Raw genomic sequence first — 18,137 nt, 5'->3', positions numbered from 1 at the left:
GCCTGGTGTTGTCCTCAACTAAATAAAGCTGAGCTTCAACCTTCTGCTCCAAATTACCATTTTAAAAAATGCAATAGGCTTTTCCGGCCTACTAAAGGTGTCTGTCTGTGTGCCCCTGCCTGGTGTTGCCCTCAACTAAATAAAGCTGAGCTTCAACCTTCTGCTCCAAATTACCATTTTAAAAAATGCAATAGGCTTTTCCGGCCTACTAAAGGTGTCTGTCTGTGTGCCCCTGCCTGGTGTTGTCCTCAACTAAATAAAGCTGAGCTTCAACCTTCCGGCTCTCATTAAGTGGTTTTTAAAAAAAAAAATGGTGGTTAGGGCCTACTAACGGCTTCTGCCCCTCCCTGGTGTTGTCCTCAACTGAACAAAGCTGAGCTTCCACATTCTGGCTTTCGCCCTATACTATCAGATATTAAACTGCATTTGGCCTACTAGTGTGGTTATGCCCTTGAAACAGTGTCTGCTGCTCTTGGGTTTGCTACTCCACTGAACAAAGCAATGCCGCCTGTTTAGTCCTGTTACCAATTTTGAACTGCATTTAGCCTACTTTATTCTTTGGCCCTATATCTGTTTCCTCCTCATCCTGCCCATTGCCCAGCCACTGCTAAATGAGTCTGCTGGTACATTGACCTAGACCACTACATTCCCCTTGTACTCTACACAGCCAGAATCTGACCCTGCTGAAAGTAAGGTTCCCCTTCCCGCATGTTATACCACCTTACACAGGGACAAAGAGGAAGGTGCAGATGAAAGTGCAGGTTCCTTCATCAGGTGGGGGGGCATACTCGTTGGCGACGTCACTGGCACAGGGCCCCTCAGAGTACGCAAAAGTGTCGCTGCTGGTGGGAGGCGCCCCCGCCATGCAAACACACCGCCGTACTTTGAGGGGCCCTGTGCCAGTGCCAATGCGAACGAGTGGGCCCCCCCCTGCTTGCTCAGGATCACAGCACTTGCAACGTTTAAATACTTACCTTTCCCTGCAACACCGCCGTGACGTAGTCCGCATTTCCTGGGCCCACGAAAAACTTGAGCCAGCCCTACTCCCCCCACAACTTTCCCCCAATTCCCTATGCCCAACTATTATTATACAGTTAATTAAGATTGGCAAGCTTCAGAAACAAGAATGGATGTTTTTGGCATTAAAATGGGCACTGTAGGTGTTTTCCTGGCCTCCACTCACTGCCGACTATGCTTCCCCATTGACTTGCATTGGGTTTCGTGTTTCGGTCGATCCCCGACTTTTAGCGATAATCGGCCGACTGCACTCGACTCGACTCTGGACAAAATCGGGTTTCCCAAAACCCTACTCGATCTTAAAAAAATGAAAGTCGCTCAACCCTAATCTACAGCACTCTAATAGTACATGTATTTGTATTACTCTCCAAAGTCATTAATCTCTCGGCCAAGTCTTGCCATTATTGACTTGAGTGGCGACGTAGCGAATGACGTTCTCTTCCATGGCGCTCATGTCATGACGGTTGTGGTGGTGATTGCCGTGGATGATGCCTTGGTGGATGTGGGTTATGATGAGGTTCTCAAGTGTGAGGGCTAAGGGTTATTGTTATAAAAGGTATTGTTGGGATAGTATGATGTGTAGGTGGAGGGGCCAGACAATGTGCTCGTGATACCTGGGAGAGCACTAGAGATACCTGGAGCAGCGACTGAGCCTATAGCCAGAAAACCTGTAGGGTATACTATAGACAAGACCTGCAAGAACAAAAGTCAAGTCAGATCATCACACAAAACACCTCTGAGTAAGGGTAGGATGTCTATGTTACCAAATTTTTTGACAAGCCTCTACTATTACAGTTAAACTTTAGATGGTTTTTCACACTTTTCCAAATTGCACAAGGTCCATCATGACCATCAATGCTAAACAGATTTTTAGAATAATTTGAGCTAAGGTTTTTTTCATTTTAACTACCATAACTTCCATTTAGTTAACTTTAACCTTTAAAGGACTTTCCTGTCTCTTGAACTCAACCTTCTCTACCGTTATAATTCACTGTCTTTGGTCCTCTTTTTTAAACTAGAGAAGAGATATTCTTGGTTTACTAAACCCAAACTTAACATGTATCATATGGATCATCATGGACTCAGAGAAGGAGCAGGAATTTAATAGGTGCAACACCTGATCACTCTACTGCTGATGACAGGTCATTTTTAAAAATAATGTCAGTACGATCAACACCCCAACATACATATATGATTATGTGGGACTTTTAAAGCTAAATCCAGCAAAACTTTTATTTCTTCTATCTGTTGCTGCATTCCAGAAAAAGCACCATTTTAATTAATATATTAACCCCTTCATGACCCAGCCTATTTTGGCCTTAATGACCTTGCCGTTTTTTGAAATTCTGACCAGTGTCCCTTTATGAGGTAATAACTCAGGAACGCTTCAACGGATCCTAGCGATTCTGAGATTGTTTTTTCGTGACATATTGGGCTTCATGATAGTGGTAAATTTAGGTTGATAATTTCTGAGTTTATTTGTGAAAAAAACGGAAATTTGGCAAAAAATTTGAAAATTTCGCAATTTTCACATTTTGAATTTTTATTCTGTTAAACCAGAGAGTTATGTGACACAAAATAGTTAATAAATAACGTTTCCCACATGTCTACTTTACATCAGCACAATTTTGGAAACAATTTTTTTTTTTGCTAGGAAGTTATAAGGGTTAAAATTTGACCAGTGATTTCTCATTTTTACAACAAAATTTACAAAACCATTTTTTTTAGGGACCACCTCACATTTGAAGTCATTTTGAGGGTTCTATATGGCTGAAAATACCCAAAAGTGACACCATTCTAAAAACTGCACCCCTCAAGGTGCTCAAAACCACATTCAAGAAGTTTATTAACCCTTCAGGTGTTTCACAGCAGCAGAAGCAACATGGAAGTAAAAAATGAACATTTAACTTTTTAGTCACAAAAATGATCTTTTAGCAACAATTTTTTTATTTTCCCAGTGGTAAAAGGAGAAACTGGACCACGAACGTTGTTGTCCAATTTGTCCTGAGTACGCTGATACCTCATATGTGGGGGTAAACCACTGTTTGGGCGCACGGCAGGGCTCGGAAGGGAAGGAGCGCCATTTGACTTTTTGAATGAAAAATTGGCTCCAATCTTTAGCGGACACCATGTCACGTTTGGAGAGCCCCCGTGTGCCTAAACATTGGAGCTCCCCCACAAGTGACCCCATTTTGGAAACTAGACCCCCCAAGGAACTTATCTAGAAGCATAGTAAGCACTTTAAACCCCCAGGTGCTTCACAAATTGATCCGTAAAAATGAAAAAGTACTTTTTTTTCACAAAAAAATTATTTTAGCCTCAATTTTTTCATTTTCACATGGGCAACAGGATAAAATGGATCCTAAATTTTGTTGGGAAATTTCTCCTGAGTATGCCGATACCTCATATGTGGGGGTAAACCACTGTTTGGGTGCACGGCAAGGCTCGGAAGGGGAGGCGTGCCATTTGACTTTTTGAATGGAAAATTAGCTCCAATCGTTAGCGGACACCATGTCGCGTTTGGAGAGCCCCTGTGTGCCTAAACATTGGAGCTCCCCTACAAGTGACCCCATTTTGGAAACTAGACCCCCCAAGGAACTTATCTAGATGCATAGTGAGCACTTATAACCCCCAGGTGCTTCACAGAAGTTTATAACGCAGAGCCGTGAAAATAAAAAAATAATTTTTCTTTCCTCAAAAATGATTTTTAGCCCAGAATTTTTTATTTTCCCAAGGGTAATAGGAGAAATTGGATCCCAAATGTTGTTGTCCAGTTTGTCCTGAGTATGATGATACCCCATATGTGGGGGTAAACCACTGTTTGGGCGCACGGCAGGGCTCGGAAGGGAAGGCACGCCATTTGGCTTTTTGAATGGAAAATTAGCTCCAATCATTAGCGGACACCATGTCGCGTTTGGAGAGCCCCTGTGTGCCTAAACATTGGAGCTCCCGCACAAGTGACCCCATTTTGGAAACTAGACCTCCCAAGGAACTAATCTAGATGTGTGGTGAGCACTTTGAACCCCCAAGTGCTTCACAGAAGTTTATAACGTAGAGCCGTGAAAATAAAAAATGTGTTTCCTTTCCTCAAAAATATTTTTTTAGCCCAGAATTTTTTTATTTTTGCAAGAGTAACAGGAGAAATTGGACCCCAAAAGTTGTTGTCCAGTTTCTCCTGAGTACGCTGATACCCCATATGTGGTGGTAAACCACTGTTTTGGCACACGTCGGGGTTCGGAAGGGAAGTAGTGACGTTTTGAAATGCAGACTTTGATGGAATGCTCTGCGGGCATCAGGTTGCGTTTGCAGAGCCCCTGATGTGCCTAAACAGTAGGAACTCCCCACAAGTGACTCCATTTTGGAAACTAGACCCCCAAGGGAACTTATCTAGATGTGTGGTGAGCACTTTGAACCCCCAAGTGCTTCACAGAAGTTTATAACGCAGAGCCGTGAAAATAATAAATGTTTCCTTTCCTCAAAAATATTTTTTTAGCCCAGAATTTTTTATTTTTTGCAAGAGTAACAGGAGAAATTTGACCCCAAAAGTTGTTGTCCAGTTTCTCCTGAGTACGCTGATACCCCATATGTGGGGGTAAACCACTGTTTGGGCACATGCCGGGGCTCGGAAGGGAAGTAGTGACGTTTTGGAATGCAGACTTTGATGGAATGGTCTGCGGGCATCATGTTACGTTTGCAGAGCCCCTGATATGCCTAAACAGTAGAAACCCCCCACAAGTGACCCCATTTTGGAAACTAGACCCCCCAAGGAACTTATCTAGATGTGTGGTGTGCACGTTCAACCCACAAGTGCTTCACAGAAGTTTACAACGCAGAGCCGTGAAAATAAAAAATCATTTTTCTTTCCTCAAAAAAGATGTTTTAGCAAGCAATTGTTTATTTTCACAAGGGTAACAGGAGAATTTGGACCCCAATATTTGTTGCCCAGTTTGTTGTGAGTACGCTGATACCCCACATGTGGGGGTAAACCACTGTTTGGGCGCACGTCAGGGCTCGGAAGGGAAGTAGTGACATTTGAAATGCAGACTTTGATGGAATGGTCTGCGGGCGTCACATTGCATTTGCAGAGCCCCTGATGTGCCTAAACAGTAGAAACACCCCACAAGTGACCCCATTTTGGAAACTAGACCCCAGAAGGAACTTATCTAGATGTGTGGTGAGCACTTTCAACCCCCAAGTGCTTCACAGAAGTTTATAACGCAGAGCCGTGAAAATAAAAAATAATTGTTCTTTCCTCAAAAATTATGTTTTAGCAAGTAATTTTTTATTTTTGCAAGGGTACCAGGAGAAATTGGACCCCAACAGTTGTTGCCCAGTTTGTCCTGAGTACGCTGGTACCCCAAATGTGGGGGTAAACCACTGTTTGGGCGCACGTCGGGGCTTGGAAGGGCGGGAGCACCATTTGACTTTTTGAACGCAAGATTGGCTGGAATCAATGGTGGCGCCATGTTGCGTTTGGAGACCCCTGATGTGCCTAAACAGTGGAAACCCCTCAATTCTAACTTCAACACTAACCCCAACACACCCCTAATCCTAATCCCAACTGTAGCCATAACCCTAATCACAACCCTAACCCCAACACACCCCTAACCACAACCCTAACCGCAACACACCCGTAACCCTAATTCCAACCCTAATCCTAACCCTAATCCCAACCGTAACCCTAATCCCAACCCTAACCACAACTGTAACCCCAACACACCCCTAACCCTATCCGTAACCCTAACCACAAGCCTAATCTTAACCCTATTTCAAACCCTAGCCCTAATTCCAACCCTAACTCTAATTCCAACCCTAACCCTAAGGCTATGTGCCCACGTTGCGGATTCGTGTGAGATTTTTCCGCACGATTTTTGAAAAATCTGCAGGTAAAAGGCACTGCGTTTTACCTGCGGATTTACAGCAGATTTCCAGTGTTTTTTTGTGCGGATTTCACCTGCGGATTCCTATTGAGGAACAGGTGTAAAACGCTGCGGAATCCGCACAAAGAATTGACATGCTGCGGAAAATACAACGCAGCGTTTCTGCACGGAATTTTCCGCACCATGGGCACAGCGGATTTGGTTTTCCTTAGGTGTACATGGTACTGTAAACCTGATGGAAAACTGCTTCGAATTCGCAGCGGCCAATCCGCTGCGGATCCGCGGCCAATCCGCTGCGGATCCGCGGCCAATCCGCTGCGGATCCGCGGCCAATCCGCTGCGGATCCGCGGCCGATCCGCTGCGGATCCGCGGCCGATCCGCTGCGGATCCGCTGCCGATCCGCTGCGGATCCGCTGCCGATCCGCTGCCGATCCGCTGCCGATCCGCTGCGGATCCGCTGCGGATCCGCTGCGGATCCGCGGCCGATCCGCTGCGGATCCGCTGCGGATCCGCTGCCGATCCGCTGCGGATCCGCTGCGGATCCGCTGCCGATCCGCTGCCGATCCGCTGCGGATCCGCGGCCGATCCGCTGCCGATCCGCTGCCGATCCGCTGCGGATCCGCGGCCGATCCGCTCTGTGTGCACATGCCATAACCCTACCCCTAACCCTACCTGTAACCCTAACCCTACCCCTAGTTCTAACCCTAGTTCTAACCCTAACCCTAGTGGAAAAAAAAAAAAAAAATTATTTATTTTATTATTGTCCCTATGGGGGTGATAAAGGGGGGGGGGTTATTTATTATTTTTTTTATTTTGATCGCTGTGATAGAACCTACCACAGCGATCAAAATGTACTTGTAAGGAATCTGCCGACTGGCAGATTCGGCGGGCGCACTGAGCATGCGCCCGCCATTTTCCAAGATGGCGGCGCCCAGCGAGGAGACGGCCGGACACCGGGAGGATCGGTAAGTATGAAGGGGTGGTGGGGGGGTGGATCGGAGCACAGGGGAGGTGATCGGAGCACAGGGGGGGGGGGATCTGAGCAAGGAGGGAGCGGACAGGAGGACGGGGGAGCCGGCAGGCGGACGGAGGGGACCGGACCCCATAACGGAGGACTGGGGGGGCGATCGGTGGGTGTGGGGGGGGTCACTTTAGTATTTCCAGCCATGGCCGATGATATTGCAGCATCGGCCATGGCTGGATTGTAATATTTCACCAGTTTTTTAGGTGAAATATTACAAATCGCTCTGATTGGCAGTTTCACTTTCATCAGCCAATCAGAGCGATCGTAGCCACGGGGGGGTGAAGCCACCCCGCCTGGGCTGAAGCACCACTCCCCCTGTCTCTGCAGATCGGGTAAAATGGGAGTTAACCCCTTCACCCGATCTGCAGGGACGCGATCCCTCCATGACGCATACGCTGCGTCATAGGTCGGGAAGGCACAGACTTTCATGACGCAGCGTATGCGTCAAAGGTCGGGAAGGGGTTAATATGCAATTTAGGTGTTAAAGGAGTATTCTGAAGATATCTCTTGAGCAGCTCAGAGCTATACACTCTCCTCACTTCTTGGTTTCTGGCAGGGCAGACACCAGAGTGGCAGTTCTGGTGAGCAGCAGAGTTGTGATATTAGTAAAACTTTAAAGGATAGCACAAATTCTGCTATGAAACATTCAGCTATTAATGGTTTGTCCTTGAGTTTACACTGTTATCACAGTATTTACATATGGATATATCAGAGCATTTGAACAAGCTCATGACTCATTAAAATGAGAGATGTAATTCATAGACCTGCTTTGGGAGAAGCTGATGCTGGGGTTCGTGATTTTGCAACATTTTTAACAGCAGCTTATCAGGAACTGAGGGAGATAAGCAGATAACTGCTGTACAGAAATCAATGGGTTGAGGAGAGGTGGCTAAGATGTTAGAAGTTGGGTTTTAGGTACTGTGTACACTTGGCCACGGTCTGCACAGGCACTACTGGCCGAGTTCCATGGAACCAAGTTGTACACTATGAAAGATAAAAGCTCATATTGCAGGATAATGACAGAAAATAGAAAAAAAAACAAATCAATTCCAAACTTGCTTATTTTTATGCTAATCCAAACATTTTAATAACTTGGGTATACACCTTTTAATGCTTTGATTGTGACAGAGCACTTTGTTATTCTCTGCATTCTGAGGTGTTTCCCTACCTAGCACAAAATGTTATACCTTGATTGATAGCTCTTCACTGGTGTGTCTTTAGGTGCCAGGCAAGCAAATCAGACAGTGGGTCATCAATCAAGCTAAAGAGGCATATGAGTTAAAACACTGATTTCTTGGAAATGCAGCAACAGATAGAAGATATAAAGGTGTTGATAAACTTAGCTTTCAAAGACCTGTGTATCCATGTATGCCATTTGGGGGGTTGGTCTTATTCACAGATTTCCTAATAATCAGCAATTGACCCTAATTACATAGACAAGAAGCAGCATAATAACCAAAGTCTATAACAGTTGGAACCCTGGGATAATTTTAATCTTCTAGGATATAAAAGGAAGTTAATATTATAATTCATGGTGTTCTAATGTAAAATAGTTGGCATATGAGGGTTCAGGGTACATGAGGGGTTTTTTTTAACTCTTTTTCATGGTAGTGTACAGTAAAATAGAGGGTAACACCCAGTAGGGTGCATAATCAATGGGAAGTAAATTTGCCAATTCATTTGAGCTGATTTCCTAAATAATTATATCAGAAGCTTACCCAGATCGGAAGCCCCGACATGATTCCCTCAATGATGGGGCTGAGCGCTTTCTTGTGCAAAACATTTGCAAATGGCCACCAATATATTAATTGACATGTTTATCATGAGACACATTTGAAATTGCTTCTACTGTTGACATTTCACCAAATTTATCATGTTGAACTGGACACACAATATATTAGTGGCTGCAGGGAAGAATAAAACATTTTTTTTTTTTTGCTTCGCCTCTCAATTCCAGAGATATTAGCAATCAAAACATTTGGCACCTTATGAGTTAACTTTAGTTAAGTCCAAGCAGGATGTTATCAGATAGCATCTCAAGCAGGCAAAAGAAGTACACGCCCCCAGTGAAAACTATCTGTTGACACCCACCTAGACTTAACTTATTAGGTGCCAAATACTTCGATTGCCGATATCTTTGCAACGGAAAGGCGAAACAAAAAATTTTTTGAAGCAAAATGTTTTATTCTGCTTTGCAGCCAATATTACATCCTGTGTCCAGTCCAAGATAAAAAAAAATGTTGTGAAAGGCCCATATCCTTTTTTAAAAGTAATGCCTAAATGAATTGCTACTTACCAAAAATAGACCAAATATTCCTAAAGTTAAGCCACCCGCTACAGCTAACGAAATGAGAATCACTGCCCAGTATGACATGCCTCTAGCAGCGGTAACTATAAAACAAACATAACAGTTATCACAAATGGTGATGAAAACAGCTGGAAATAGGGCAGAAGTCTGTGACAAAGAAGGCAGTTATTAGCACTGGAATTGTAATGTCGCTGTAAAAAATACAAAAATTGGAGTGTGCTAGTCAACCAAAAGCTAAGCATGAGCTATCAATGCCAAGCAGCTGCTGCAAAAGCACAGAAATGTTTATAAAAAACAGAAGATACAAAAGTGAGGTTTAGGTTTGGCTTAATAAAGTGTTTAACCCCTTCATGACCTTGGGATGTTCCATTTTTTCGTGTTCGTTTTTCGCTCCCCTCCTTCCCAGAGCCATAACTTTTTTTATTTTTCCGTCAATTTGGTCATGTGAGGGCTTATTTTTTTGCGAAACAAGTTGTACTTTTGAACGACATCATTGGTTTTAGCATCTCATGTAATAAAAAACGGGGAAAAAATTGAAAGTGCGGTGAAATTGCAAAAAAAGTGCAGTCCCACACTTGTTTTTTGCTTGGCTTTTTTGCTAGGTTCACTAAATGCTAAAACTGACCTGCCGATATGATTCTCCAGGTCAGTACGAGTTCATAGACACCTAACATGACTAGGTTATTTTTTATCTAAGTGGTGAAAAAAAATTCCAAACTTTGCTAAAAAAAAAAAAAATTGCGCCATTTTCAAAAAATACTCGTAGCGTCTCCATTTTTCATAATCTGGGGTCGTTTGAGGGCTTATTTTTTGCATTCTGAGCTGGCGTTTTTAATGATACCATTTCTGTGCAGATACGTTCTTTTGATCGCCCGTTATTGCATTTTAATGCAATGTCGCGGCGACCAAAAAAAACGTAATTCTGGAGTTTCACATTTTTTTCTCACTACAACTTTTAGCGATCAGGTTAATGCTTTTTATTTATTGATAGATCGGGCGATTCTGAACGCAGCGATACCAAATATGTGTAGGTTTGATTTTTTTTTTTTATTGATTTATTTTTTCACATTTATTTAACTTTTTTTTTTTTACTTTTGCCATGCTTCAATAGCCTAGAAGCTGGCACAACGCGATCTGCTCTGCTACATAGCAGCGATCATTAGATCGCAGAAATGCAGGTGTGCTATGAGCGCCGACCACAGGGTGGCGCTCACAGCTACCGGCGATCAGTAACCATAGAGGTCTCAAGGACCTCTATGGTTACTCTGCAGAAGCATCGCCGACCCCCGATCATGTGACGGGGGTCAGCGATGCATTCATTTCCGGCCGCCCGGCCGGAAGCGCCGGTTAAATGCCGCTGTCTGCGTTTGACAGTGGCATTTAACTAGTTAGTAGTGGCGGGTGAATTGCGATTTTACCCGCTGCTATTGCGGGCACATGTCAGCTGTACAAAACAGCTGACATGTCCCAGCTTTGATGCGGGCTCACCGCCGGAGCCCTGCATCAAAGCGGGGGTTCTGACCTCGGACGTACTATCCCATCCGAGGTCAGAAAGGGGTTAAATAATTATGTTTTAAATCTCCTTGTGATATGTTCCATGAATGAGACATTTTACAGACTGTCCTGTACATTTTACATGCTGTATTGCAGTTTCTCATATTGTTTATTGTTGCTATGTGTTCCTGTGTTTTGCATAGCTGATATCCTCCCTTTTCATGAAGTTTGTCCCTTCTGTCTCCCTGTCTCCCTCTGCTGGGTGTCATGTCACTTCCTTCTTCTTCTCCCTGTGTCTCAGTCTCCATCTTGGCTTCATTAGAGGCACATGTGCTTTCAGCCTGTCTGAAGAAAGTCTTTTTTACCTGCTGCTGCTGTTTATGCATTCAACAAGAATTCTTAAAGAAATCAAAGTCTCTTCTGGAGTCTTTATAATATGTGTGCCAGCAGCTGAGTTAAGCTATCTGCGACCGTCGCCAATTGTAAGTAAGGTGAAGAGATCCAGCATCTCACAGAGCCATATTTGCAGCCACCGGCCATCACCAATGGTCAAGCTTTGCCAAGTCATGTCTGGCCAATGAATGGATAGATGGGCTAGTCCTAAATAATATACACTAATCTACAGTGCCCCTCTCTATTCACACTCTTAAAGGAGATTGTGAACAGTGAATCCTGTCTATGATGGCCTCTGATAAGATATATGGGTAGCGGTTAGCCTCATGAGACATCCTCTGTAACGGCCAGACATATTTCCTTACTTTAAAAAAGTCTTCGGGACCAGGCTTCAGACATAGATAGCGGGATAATCAATAGTGGTTTTTCCATAATTAACCATTTTTTTTAATATATTTATTTTATTAAACCTTACCTTTTTAAATATTTGAAAAGACTTTTATAAGACATATTTTTTTCCGTTGTTCATTAAACACATCCCCGGTAACCTCATCAGCCGGTGGTTTATTACTTTGTTCTGGCTTTTAGTTATGGACAGTGCAACTTTTCCTTGGATAGGAGCTAACTTATAGATTGGTGGAAAGTCCCATAGACTGGATCCCCAATGGTGGCCTGAATGAGGAACTCTTATGTCTGTTAGAATGGAGCAGCAAGTCTCATGTTCGATCACTGCTCGATTCATTCTCTTGAGCTGCCACAAAAGGTCGACCACTGTGACCCGCTACTCCATTTTAATGGGGATAAAGGTGCCCTGTTCTGCTGATTGTTGGGACTCCCAGTGGTCGGATCCCCAATGATTTACAAGTTATAATTTATCCTGTGAATAAGTCATAGCTTGTTTCACCAGTCTTAAGACACTTTTTTTTTTCTCCTCCGAACAATCGTTGTATTAACTACTCACTAGATGGCGATATAATACAATAAATGTGGTCCAACCAAATCATTCAGGTGAAGGAACATCTCTCTTTGAAAATTTTTCCTTGTTGTATGAGAATAAAGTTTAATCATTGTAGATGAACAGTTTTGAAACTTTCTGACATGACACATCTACCAATGGCCATGAATTTACAGAAACAGAGCAGCTCACTGTGCTAACCTTTCCTGTAACTCCCATTCACTTCATTGAGAATCACCAAGACAATATAGTATATTCCGAATAGCTCTGACGATGTGTCACCTCCTAAAGATGAATGTTCTCATCTCAACAATGAATGACTGAGGTGAGAATGCCAGTGATGGGCGAGCGCGCTCTGTACGGACCGATACTTGGTCAAGCATTTGGGTGCTCAATCGAGTACCGAGCAGTGTATAGCATCGAGTGCGGCTCGAGTGCTCGCGTCCATGAAATAAGCTCATCTGAATATGGTCCGTGAGCCGCACTGAAGCCTGGAATTCCCCTGCTGGGCGCCAGGGACTCGTGTCAGCTGCACTCTTTGTAAGCTCTCTCTGTCATCTCCATCAACCAATATGTACACAGCCCTCACCATTAGCCCTGCCACAGCAGCACAGAGGATGTCAGCAGAGGCAGCCACAGCAGCACAGAGGATGTCAGGAGATGCAGCCACAGCAGCACAGAGGATGTCAGGAGAGGCAGCCACAGCAGCACAGAGTATGTCAGGAGAGGCAGCCACCGCAGCACAGAGGATGTCAGGAGAGCCAGCCACAACAGCACAGAGGATGTCAGGAGAGGCAGCCACAGCAGCACAGAGGATGTCAGTAGAGACAGCCACAGCAGCACAGAGGATGTCAGGAGAGGTTGCCACAGCCGCACAGAGGATGTCAGGAGAGGCAGCCACAGCAGCGCAGAGGATGTCAGGAGAGGCAGCCACAGCAGCACAGAGGATGTCAGGAGAGGCAGCCACAGCAGCACAGAGGATGTCAGGAGAGGCAGCCACAGCAGCACAGAGGATGTCAGGAGAGGCAGCCACAGCAGCACAGAGGATGTCAGGAGAGGCAGCCACAGCAGCACTGAGGATGTCAGGAGAGCCAGCGACAGCAGCACTGAGGATGTCAGGAGAGGCAGCCACAGCAGCACAGAGGATGTCAGGAGAGGCAGCCACAGCAGTGCAGAGGATGTCAGGAGAGCCAGCCACAGCAGCACAGAGGATGTCAGGAGAGGCAGCCACAGCAGCACAGAGGATGTCAGGAGAGGCAGCCACAGCAGCACAGAGGATGTCAGGAGAGGCAGCCACAGCAGCACAGAGGATGTCGGGAGAGGCAGCCACAGCAGCACAGAGGATGTCAGGAGAGGCAGCCACAGCAGCACAGAGGATGTCAGGAGAGCCAGCCACAGCAGCACAGAGGATGTCAGGAGAGGCAGCCACAGCAGTGCAGAGGATGTCAGGAGAGCCAGCCACAGCAGCACAGAGGATGTCAGGAGAGGCAGCCACAGCAGCACAGAGGATGTCAGGAGAGCCAGCCACAGCAGCACAGAGGATGTCAGGAGAGGCAGCCACAGCAGCACAGAGGATGTCAGGAGAGGCAGCCACAGCAGCACAGAGGATGACGGGAGAGGCAGCCACAGCAGCACAGAGGATGTCAGGAGAGGCAGCCACAGCAGCACAGAGGATGTCGGGAGAGCCAGCTACAGCAGCACAGAGGATGTCAGGAGAGACAGCCACAGCAGCACAGAGGATGTCAGGAGAGGCAGCCACAGCAGCACAGAGGATGTCAGGAGAGGCAGCCACAGCAGCACAGAGGATGTCAGGAGAGGCAGCCACAGCAGCACAGAGGATGTCAGGAGAGCCAGCCACAGCAGCACAGAGGATGTCAGGAGAGGCAGCCACCGCAGCACAGAGGATGTCAGTAGAGACAGCCACAGCAGCACAGAGGATGTCAGGAGAGGTTGCCACAGCCGCACAGAGGATGTCAGGAGAGGCAGCCACAGCAGCGCAGAGGATGTCAGGAGAGGCAGCCACAGCAGCACAGAGGATGTCAGGAGAGGCAGCCACAGCAGCACAGAGGATGTCAGGAGAGGCAGCCACAGCAGCACAGAGGATGTCAGGAGAGGCAGCCACAGCAGCACAGAGGATGTCGGGAGAGGCAGCCACAGCAGCACAGAGGATGTCAGGAGAGGCAGCCACAGCAGCACAGAGGATGTCAGGAGAGCCAGCCACAGCAGCACAGAGGATGTCAGGAGAGGCAGCCACAGCAGTGCAGAGGATGTCAGGAGAGCCAGCCACAGCAGCACAGAGGATGTCAGGAGAGGCAGCCACAGCAGCACAGAGGATGTCAGGAGAGCCAGCCACAGCAGCACAGAGGATGTCAGGAGAGGCAGCCACAGCAGCACAGAGGATGTCAGGAGAGGCAGCCACAGCAGCACAGAGGATGTCGGGAGAGGCAGCCACAGCAGCACAGAGGATGTCGGGAGAGGCCCTGCCACAGCAGTGCAGATCATTTCAGGAGAGGCAGCCACAGCAGTGCAGAGGATGTCAGGAGAGTCTGCACAGCAGCACAGAGGATGTCAGGAGACCCAGCCACAGCAGCACAGAGGATGTCGGGAGAGCCAGCCACAGCAGCACAGAGGATGTCAGGAGAGGCAGCCACAGCAGCACAGAGTATGTCAGGAGAGTCTGTTACAGCAGCACAGAGGATGTCAGGAGAGCCAGCCACAGCAGCACAGAGGATGTCAGGAGAGGCAGCGACAGCAGCACAGAGGATGTCGGGAGAGCCAGCCACAGCAGCACAGAGGATGTCAGGAGAGCCAGCCACAGCAGCACAGAGGATGTCAGGAAAACCAGCCACAGCAGTGCAGAGGATGTCAGGAGAGCCAGCCACAGCAGCACAGAGGATGTCAGGAGAGTCTGCCACAGCAGCACAGAGGATGTCAGGAGAGTCTGCCACAGCAGCACAGAGGATGTCAGGAGAGCCAGCCACAGCAGCGCAGAGTATGTCAGGAGAGCCTGCCACAGCAGCACAGAGGATGTCAGGAGAGCCAGCGACAGCAGCACAGAGTATGTCAGGAGAGCCAGCCACAGCAGCACAGAGGATGTCAGGAGAGTCTGCCACAGCAGCACAGAGTATGTCAGGAGAGCCTGCCACAGCAGCATAGAGGATGTCAGGAGACCCAGCCACAGCAGCACAGAGGATGTCAGGAGAGCCAGGCACAGCCTGGTTGCTAGGGAATCCCCACATTCTCAGCCTTGCTAGCAGCCGTAAATGATTCAGCTGAGGTGACAAAAACTAAATCTCCGAACACTAACAAATACTCGGAGACCACCCGAGCAACAAGTATACTCGCTCATCACTAGTGTGCATATGTTTGGTTGATGTAGATAAGAGAGGAAGCTCACAAAGAGTCCAACTGACAAAGGAGTCCCTGTGCTCCCAGCAAAGGAATATACAGCCTCAGTGCAGCACTCAGATTTAAATGAGCTTATTACTAGGACTGCAGCTTCTCTCTTTCTCTTACCCAGACATTGAGTACAGGTTTCCTGGAAAAATACTCAACTCCTTCATTGACTTTCATTGTGCTTGGTACCAAAGTCAGGCACATGAGCAGTCCGACATGCTTGATTCGAGTACCAAGCACCCGAGCAGTTTACTGCTTGCTCATCGCTAAAGAATACCCATTTTTACATTTCAACATGAAAACCCTCATCAACTGCATAAAATGTCACTTACTTGTCACAGATGTTGTTGTTGTAGTTGGACCAGTATTTGGTGTGTCGGTACTGGCAGTTGCAGTGTTTGTTGGAGCATTAGTAGTTGTTGAAGCTGCAGTAGTAGTGGGAGGTGCAGTTGTAGTGGGAGATGCAGTAGTTGTGTGATGTATAGTAGCAGTTTGACGTGAAGTAATGGTAAGTGATACAGTTGTAGTGGATGGTCCAGTTGTAGTGGATAGTGCAGAAGTAGTGGGATTTGCTGTTGTAGTGGGAGGTGCCATTGTAGGTGTAGGTGAAGATGCTGTAGTAGTGGGAGGTGCATCAGAAGTGGGAAGTGTACTAGTACTGGTAGAGGCGGTTGTGGTACGAAGTGCAGCAGCGGTGGGAAGTGCAGTAGTAGTGGTAGGTGAAGTTGCAGCAGATGATGCAGTAGTAGTGGTAGGTGCAGTTGTAGTAGGTGGTGCAGAAGATGCAGTAGTACTGGGTGGTACATTTGTCGTGGATTTTACATTAGTAGTGGGATGTGTAGTACTAGTTGAAGGTGTAGTTGTGGGAGATGCAGTGTTAGTGTGAGGTATAGTAGTAGTTAGAGGTGAAGTAGTGGTAGGTGATAATGATGCAGAAGTAGTGGAAGGTGCTGCTTTAGTTGGTGCAGAAGTAATGGGAGATGCAGTTGTAGTTGGTGGTGCAATAGTAGTTGGAGGTATAGCAGTAGTGGCAGTTGCAATAGTAGCAGGTGGTGCAGTTGTAGTATGTGGTGCAGTAGTACTCGAAGATGCAGTAGTACTGGGAAGCAAAGTTGTTGTGGGTGGTGCAGAAGTAGTGGAAGGTGCAGTTGTAGTGGGAGATGCAGTATTTGTAGGTGGTGCAGTTGTAGGTGGTGCAATAGGTACAGTTATCAAGGTTGGTGCAGTAGTAGTGGGAGGTGCAGTTGTGGGAGGTGCAGAAGTAGAGGAAGGTGCTGTTGAAGTGGGAGGTGCAGTAGTAGTGGGAGGTGCAGTAGTAGTAAAAGGTGCAGGTGTAGTTAGAGGTCTGATACTAGTAGTAGTTGGAGCTTCAGTTGTAATGGGAGGTGCAGTAAAAGTGGGAGGTGCAGTTGTAGTTTGTTGTGCAGTTGTAGTGGGAGGTGCAGTTGTAGTTAGCTGTGCAGCTGTAATAAATGGTGCAGTTGTAGTTGGTTTTGGAGTTGTAGTTATATAAGCAGTTGTAGTGGGAGGTGCAGTAGAAGTGGGAGGTATAGTAGCAGTGGGAGGTGCAGTCGTAGTTGGTTGTGCAGTTGCAGTGGGAGATGCAGTTGTAGTTGGTTGTGCAGTTGTAGTGGGATAGGCAGTTGTAGTGGGATGTGCAGTAGAAGTGGGAGGTATAGTAATAGTGGGAGGTGCAGTTGTAGTTGGCTGTGCAGTTGTAGTGGGAGGTGCAGCTGCAGTTGGTAGTGCAGTTGTAGTCTCATAAACAGTTGTTGAGGGAGGTGCAGTAGAAGTGGGAGGTATAGTAGTAGTGGGAGGTGCAGTTGTAGTTGGCTGTGCAGTTGTAATGGGAGATGCAGTTATAGTTGGCTGTGCAGTTGTAGTTGTATAAGCAGTGGGAGGTGCAGTAGACATTGGAGCTACAGTAGTAGTGGGAGGTGCAGTTGTAGTTGGTTGTGTAGTGGTAGTGGAAGGTGCAGTTGTAGTTAATTGTGCAGTTGTACTGGGATAAGCAGTTGTAGTGGGAGGTGCAGCAGAAGTGGAAGGTATAGAAGTGGGAGGTGTAGTTGTAGGTTGTGCAGTTGTAGTGGGAGATGCAGTTGTAGTTGGTTCTGCAGTTGTAGTGGGATAAGCAGTTGCAGTGGGAGGTACAGTAAAATTGGGAGGTATAGTAGTAATGGGAGGTGCAGTTATAGTTAGTTGTGCAGTTGTAGCAGGAGGTGCAGTTGTAGTTGGTTGTGCATTTGTAGTGGGGTAAGCAGTTGCAGTGGGAGGTGCAGAAGAAGTGGGAGGTATAGTAGTAGTGGGAGGTGTAGTAGGTGATTGTGCAGTTGTAGTGGGAGGTGCAGTTGTAGTTGGTTGTGTAGTTGTAGTGGGAGGTGCAGTTGTATTTGGTTGTGTAGTTGAAATGGGAAGTGCAGTAGAAGTGGGAAGTATAGTAGTAGTGGGAGGTGCAGTTGTGGTTGGTTGTGCAGTTGTAGTGGGAGGTGCAGTTGTAGTTGGTTGTGTAGTTGTAGTGGGGTAAGCAGTTGTAGTGGGAGGTGCAGTAGAAGTGGGAGGTGTAATAGTGGGAGGCGCAGTTGTAGTTGGTTGTGCAGTTGTAGTGGGAGGTATAGTAGTAGTGGGAGGTGCAATTGTAGTTGATTGTGCTGTCATAGTGGGAGGTGCAG

General features: G+C 46.6%; 1 protein-coding gene across 1 annotated transcript; it reads right to left on the bottom strand.

Moving 5' to 3' along the window:
• Nucleotides 1-1,350: 1,350 nt before the first annotated feature.
• LOC143803789 (uncharacterized) lies at nucleotides 1,351-17,382 on the bottom strand. The gene is made up of 3 exons (XM_077281555.1): nucleotides 15,801-17,382; nucleotides 9,219-9,313; nucleotides 1,351-1,710 (listed from the first exon to the last, which is right to left on the bottom strand). The coding sequence occupies exons 1-3, from the start codon at nucleotides 17,380-17,382 to the stop codon at nucleotides 1,552-1,554; spliced, it is 1,836 nt and encodes a 611-aa protein (XP_077137670.1). The 3' UTR covers nucleotides 1,351-1,551.
• Between the last annotated feature and the right edge of the window lie 755 nt (nucleotides 17,383-18,137).

Source organism: Ranitomeya variabilis, chromosome 2 (assembly GCF_051348905.1).
Source record: "Ranitomeya variabilis isolate aRanVar5 chromosome 2, aRanVar5.hap1, whole genome shotgun sequence".
NCBI classification, from domain to species: Eukaryota; Metazoa; Chordata; class Amphibia; order Anura; family Dendrobatidae; genus Ranitomeya; species Ranitomeya variabilis.
This window is presented reverse-complemented; position numbering and strand designations above follow the sequence as displayed.

Bases quoted from the DNA above. Each gene is read 5' to 3' on its own strand.
- LOC143803789 (XM_077281555.1), bottom strand. From the start codon at position 17,382: ATGTCTACTGCACCTCCCACTGCTTATACAACTACAACTGCACAGCCA. The intron at 9,314-15,800 runs GTAAGTGACATT...TTTGTTTTATAG, and splicing joins AACAACAACATCTGTGACAA to TTACCGCTGCTAGAGGCATG. The intron at 1,711-9,218 runs GTAAGTAGCAAT...TTGTTCTTGCAG, and splicing joins GAATATTTGGTCTATTTTTG to GTCTTGTCTATAGTATACCC.